This window comes from Elephantulus edwardii, unplaced genomic scaffold (genome assembly GCF_000299155.1).
Source record: "Elephantulus edwardii isolate Elephantulus edwardi_28Jun2011 unplaced genomic scaffold, EleEdw1.0 scaffold00062, whole genome shotgun sequence".
Lineage (NCBI taxonomy): Eukaryota > Metazoa > Chordata > Mammalia > Macroscelidea > Macroscelididae > Elephantulus > Elephantulus edwardii.
Genome location: NW_006399812.1, coordinates 682,184 through 688,369, shown reverse-complemented (window position 1 = coordinate 688,369; position 6,186 = coordinate 682,184). Strand labels below are relative to the sequence as shown.

The 6,186-nt window shown below is 37.6% G+C and overlaps 1 protein-coding gene across 1 annotated transcript in view; it reads right to left on the bottom strand.

Moving 5' to 3' along the window:
* Window positions 1–2: 2 nt before the first annotated feature.
* Window positions 3–6,186, bottom strand: part of EIF5B (eukaryotic translation initiation factor 5B) — a gene marked incomplete at its 3' end in the record, with an annotated part of 91,235 nt that continues 85,051 nt past the window's right edge. Inside the window, exons 19-23 of the mRNA XM_006887854.1 lie at window positions 2,869–3,005; window positions 2,692–2,768; window positions 2,428–2,592; window positions 1,419–1,557; window positions 3–95 (exon numbers count right to left, since the gene is read on the bottom strand). Coding sequence (XP_006887916.1) covers window positions 3–95; window positions 1,419–1,557; window positions 2,428–2,592; window positions 2,692–2,768; window positions 2,869–3,005 — 611 coding nt within the window. The remainder of the gene's footprint in view (window positions 96–1,418; window positions 1,558–2,427; window positions 2,593–2,691; window positions 2,769–2,868; window positions 3,006–6,186) is intronic.

The following is a 6,186-nucleotide window of genomic DNA, read 5'->3' as shown; positions in this document are numbered from 1 at the left end:
GGTTCTATTTTGACACAGACTTCTTGTCCTTTTTTTGCAACATCCACTTGTTTATGGTTTATTTCAATACTTGTCACTATTCCAATATCAACAAACTGTAAAGTAAGAATAACGATTAAATCATGACTGTCTCAGGCACCATAAGAGCTGAAATAACAGGAATAAAAGAGCCTATTTTAAAGATGTTGGCTCTGTCCTACTAGGTTTTAACGTCACTTAACTAGGGTCTTCATGTAATTCTCACTGGTAAACTGGGGACACTATCACATGTCCTGTATTTGTTATTAGAAAGATTGGAGAACAACAGGAGATCACAGATACATTTTGCTAAACTTGAAATACTTTTTTTTTTTGGCTGTGCCACTTCACAGGGCACAACAAATGAAAGGCACCTCGAGTCCATGTGAAGAGGAAACGCTCAAAGACAGTAAAGGAGGAGGTCCATGCACAGTAAAAGCAGTGCAGTGAAAGGGGGTGGGGCGCGCACCAGGGTGAGAATGTTACGTTATATTCTATGGATTTTGCAAAGTTTTGGGCAAGTGATCTCAAGTCACAGTTCAAGAAATTAAGTAGGCAAAGCGTGGAATATAAACATAATCAAGCAATACCTGATTCTCAATCAATGGTTTTCAATCTTGACCATATACCAAAATTGCAAGTAAGGCTTGCAAAAAAAAGACTGCTCAGTATGTCTGGGGCCTGATCTATCCTGCTGGTTTGGGAATCATACTTTGAGAGCCACTACTGTAATTGCAGCAAAAAGCAACGCTCAGGCTAGGCCATAACCAGCTCGAGAGAGCAAACTAGAAGGTACAAAATGAAAGGGTAAAAAGCTTACGTTCCTGAAATAAAGTTCCTTTTAAATTTACTGTCTACCTTCAAGTTGGAACTGACTCATAACTGACACTCCAACACGTTTCCAGAGGCAGTAAACCGCATGGGAAGAAACTACCCCTTTTCTTCTGAGAAGCAGCTTGTAGATTTGAACCTTTTGTTGGCCGTGCAATAATACCTTACCACTGAGGCACCAGAGTGCTCCCTTTTTTTTTTTTTTTTTAAATAAGAGGAAAACATTTTTAAACTCTTGTACGCAGCTCCTCTTCCTTTTATTTAAGATGTCAAGGGAAAACTGGACACAATGAAAAGCATAAAAGGCCAACCCTACTGCAACCAAATTAAAGGTAACCTAACTGCCATCAGACTAAAAGGAGCTGTAAAATGACGACGTGTATCCCAATTGCAAATTAAAAGGATGCCTGTTAGATTTGTTTACATAGGGTTATCTTTCCCCCATACTGCACAGATTCCTCAAAAGCTGAAAACAAAAAATTTCACCAAAAAACCCCAAACAAAAAACATGTCAGCGCAGACATGACTGATCTTCACCCCACACTCAAAAAAGTACACACAGAACTTACATTTTTGCTTGGCACACACATAGGTGTACCCTGTTTGACCTGACCTGCTTCCACAGTCACTCCCATCACTATTGGGTCTCTAGAATTGAAAATAAACTGAGGAAGAATCTTCATCTTGCATGGAAATACTGCTATGTGCCTAAAAAGGGGGGGAGAATTTAAAGTTTTTAATCCCATAACACCATTTTGAACAGCAAAAAACAATACATATGAATCTTTAGTTTCTCCCAGTGGAAAAGCAGCTTTTCTCAGAGTTCTTGTGAGAGGAACAGCACGGGAACTATGAATGGCCCTGAGAGTGGAGACACCTCCTCGGGCTTTTCCTTCTCTTGCCTCTTCCTTGTTCATCCTGTTTCTTCCTTAGACTTCGTTTTCTTACCTCTTAAGCCCTGTACCTAGAAGCTGCTGCATCTTAAACCTGTGCCCAAATTAAAAATAAAGCTGCAACTACCTCCTCCTAAGGCTCTACGTGCAGCAGCCCCTAAATAGTCTACCCTGTGGGCTTAATTTTAAACATCAAACCAGTCTCATTTCCTCTACCATCACGCCAAATGAGTTGGTTCAAATCCAGATTTAAGGGGGGGAAAGCACAACAAATCACCTCCCACAAGATAAAACTCCCCAATTTAGCAAATTTCTCTGTCATTTTTTGTGAAGTCAGAACTGACTCACAGCTGACCCTCCAAAACAGGTTTTCAAAGGCTGTAAATGGCATGAGAGGGGACGGCCCATGTTTCTCCTGCAGAGCACCTGATGGACCTGAATCACTGCCTTTGAGCTGGCAGCACAGTTCCTTAACCACAAGGCCACCAGAGCTCCCCAATAATGCCCAAGCTTTCAAATTGAAAATTTAAGAAAACCTGACCCAAGGGCTACAAAGACGATTTGTTCACATACGGCTTAAACAGATTTATGGTTGAGGACATACAACTTCAGGCTGTAGCCTCTGGTTCATGAGAAAAATGGCATTTTCTGTTGTTTACATCAGTAAGTAAAATTAACAACTTACTTAAATTCTTCTTGTTTCTGTTTCTTGTAGTCTTGTCTATATTTTGTAAAGGCATCAAATAAATGATAAATAATTTCTGCACTAAAAATTCTAACGCCTAAACTATCAGCCATTTCTTGAGCATCCCGTTCAATTCTCACATCAAAGGCCAAAATTACGGCATATCTGGAAACAAAAAATAGAATGAAGAGGACATAAAGGACAATTCTAAGAAAACGGGCAACTAAGAGGAAAGACTTAATAGCAGAAAACAAAATTCCTTACTGAGGATCATGTTCCAGCATCACTGATGCCTTCATAACATCTTTTTTATGGACTGGGCCAATATTAATTCCTGCATACTGTATGAAAAGAGAATTTCGGAGTTAATTCACTGTATCAGGGAACAGAGCCACATACCACCAAAGCTGTCTCCTCTTGAAGTTGGGTACAGTTACTTACAGGTACTTCTGATGTTTTCAGAAATTCAAGTAGAGCTTCCAAAGAACCCAGAGTAGACGCCTGGACATAGACCCCCTTCTCTTCTAATTTGATGGCATTTAGTGTCTGCTTTAACTCATGGATTAACTCATCCTTGAAGAGAAATATGACAAGGCTGTAAATGTGTCTTTATCACTGTTGTTACGGTGAACTGCTGAGTCAGAACTGACTCATAGCCGACCCTCGCAGATTTTCTGAGGCAGTAAATTACATAGAATGAGAATGCCCATTTTTCTCGCACGGACCAGTTGGTGGATTAGAATCCTTTACCTTCTCTTTCCCTTTAGCATCCTGAAAACAACACTTTTTCACTCTCGATGAGTATGCACTTCTTAAAAACATGAAGCTAAGTCTGAGTGAGAGAAACTATGACACAAAAGAAACTGCAAGGTCAAATCTCAAATCTTTCTCAGTCTTACATTTATTACTAACTTTAAAGTATGGGTTAATTCGACATTGTTCAACATTAATTAACCTCATTAATCAATGCTATATGATTTTCAAGCCTTCACGCAATAATAAAACCTAACTAGAAAAAGTAATAGATTAATTGGGTGAAAAGCAGTGTACACTAAGGGACTGATGAGACACTTTAATTAATTACATTAACCAATGGTAATTAATATATAATGTGTATAAAATTAATCAGTGAAATCTATGTATGAACAAAACCTTGTATGTATCTCACAATCAAATAAATAGAAGATATATTTACCCTCTGCACAACTGGATAACTAAGATGTGAGGAAGAGGAAATAGTAGCTAGAAATAATCTTTTAGAAGTTAAAACATAAATATAATGTTTTACCAGGCTATTGTGATTATTTTAACTTTAAATGCCTTAATCTCATTATCTCAGCTACTCTTCCCTCTATCAATATCTACCAAAAATAAGTAAAACAAGTATGTATGTCCGTTTTTGAAATCCACTCTCTATTGAGGAACCGCAAACAGGGACGTATCACATATTCTCACTACCCCCAAGGAAGTGACTTCAGACTCTTCATTACAACAAAACCCTTGCAGGACAGGTTTCTGGGTTTAAACGCTTAGGTCAATCATCTCTTGGGGCCTCTCAGTCAACTAGCACAATAGTTTACAATACAAAGTTTATGTTCTACATTCTCATTTGGTGAGTAGTGTCTGGGTCTTACAAGCTTGAGACTGATCATCTAAGATAAAACTCTTGGTTTCTACTCATGTGGAACAATGGAGAAAGATAGAAGGAATTAGTCTATACAACTAACATACTAGATGAACCATAGCCTCATTTACTGAGACCAGACGAACAAGATGACCATTTCTGATTAGGGTCATAAGACATGGATCCTGACAGAATGGAAGAAATTTGTAAACAGGAATATAATTCTTTAAAAGTTTACACTTACTAAACCAGTTAAAACTAGAGTACACTTCGAAATTATCACCTGGAGATACCTTTCGAACTTTTCATAGAAACTACTCTCAGATCCCTTTTTAAGAGGGGGGGGGGACCCAACCAGATTTTGTTGTAAAATAAAGAATAATGTGCTGCTACTCAACTATACAACACTGAGTAATTAACAATTACTCCAAGGTAAACTAGATTACTAGAAATGGGACAACCAGAATGGAAATAAAGAGAAACCTAATGTTTTATGAAAATCTAAACCAACATCATTGTCACTTTTTAATTTTTGTTTACTATGCTCTGTAAATCTTACCAAAAATACAATGTTCTTTTTTAAAATGCATGAGGCATCAAACTTTTTTTTACTCATCAAAAACTCATTAAAACAAAACAATATATCTGAATGGTAGGATTTACTAAATTTTAGTGACTGTAGTCTTAAAATTATTTTAAATTTATGTGTAAGTTTTCTTATAATTTATTTCATAAATTTGTATCATCTTTACAATTAAAAAATTGCATAATGGTGCCACCACGCTAAAAATGTTTCTTGCTGCTATCGGTTTTTCTCTTTGGGGAGCCAACAGACAACCTCAAGTTCAGCATGTGCTATGATGAAATGTCACTGCCTCACGTGGGAGTCACACTAAATGCACACAGGCTAACTGCTCCTAAAGTCTTTAAAATGAATACGTAAATTGAGTGGTGGCTAAGATTTTCTTTCATTCTTACTTAGAAGCATATTTGAAATAAAACATAACAACTCCTACATTTTGATTTACTGTTTTTTTCTGATTTTAGTGAGAGCTTACAAAGAGGTCAGGTTTTCATTCGTTCATTAAGTCACCATTTTCCTCCTCCTCCCCTCCTCCAACTCACTTTTGTCAAACACTGCACAACATGGACGAGTCTGGAAGACATGCTGTGTCTATCCCAGACTATTCCAGTCACAAAAGACAAATACTGCATAAGACTACTGTTAGAAAAACAGAGACAGGGAGAAGGGGCAGGAAAATAACAGATACATAATGTACACTTTACTGGAATAGATGAAGGGAAGGAGAATATGGAAGGAATGGGCAACTATACTTCCGTGTATAATAACAATCTGGAGCAGGACATACATTAAAGTGATTTCTTTTTAATTTTAATAAAATGTAAATTTTAGAAGTCATGGAGAAAGTGAAACCAAGTCTCTCCTTGGTAGCTAGGATTCTGAAGCGCCATCTCATATATTCTGGGCACATGGCCAGGAGAGGCAAGTCCTTGATGGCACATAACAACAATCAATAACAACATATTGGTTGTTTTTTATTTAAGCCTCTTGTTTAGAGTCAACAAGATTCATGGAAGGCCTTTGTATTTAAAAGTTGGTTGTTATTGTTATATTTTAGAGGAACGTTCTGCTAAGTATACTGCACTCTTCTGTCAATATGCTATAGTGAGATAACCTGGGTTTGCTGTGATGCTGAACCTTGTGCCACTGGGGTGTCAAATGCCATAACGGTTGCCCATGGTGGACACTGTCTGGTTGAGGTCCCAGTTTAAGACAGGTTTGGAAGAAGGAATGGCATCCATTCCCTAAACAACATGCCTCTAGAAACCATGAACTTCGATAAATGACGATATTATAGAAATGCTTCAGACCTTTTATTCCTAGGGTTGCTATGAGTCATGTTGCATTTGATGGCAAACAAGGAGAAATTTGGTTGTAATTCATCAACATCGACAACAAAAAATGTACTGTTCCTTCTGACACATACTGCTACTAAAAGAAAAAGATTTAATTACTAACTTTAAGAACAGGGATCTCATCTTCTTTAAAAGCCACAAGCAGGGGTAAACCAGCTAATGTTTTCTCCAGGTCTTTTCCAAGAATCTTCACCCCC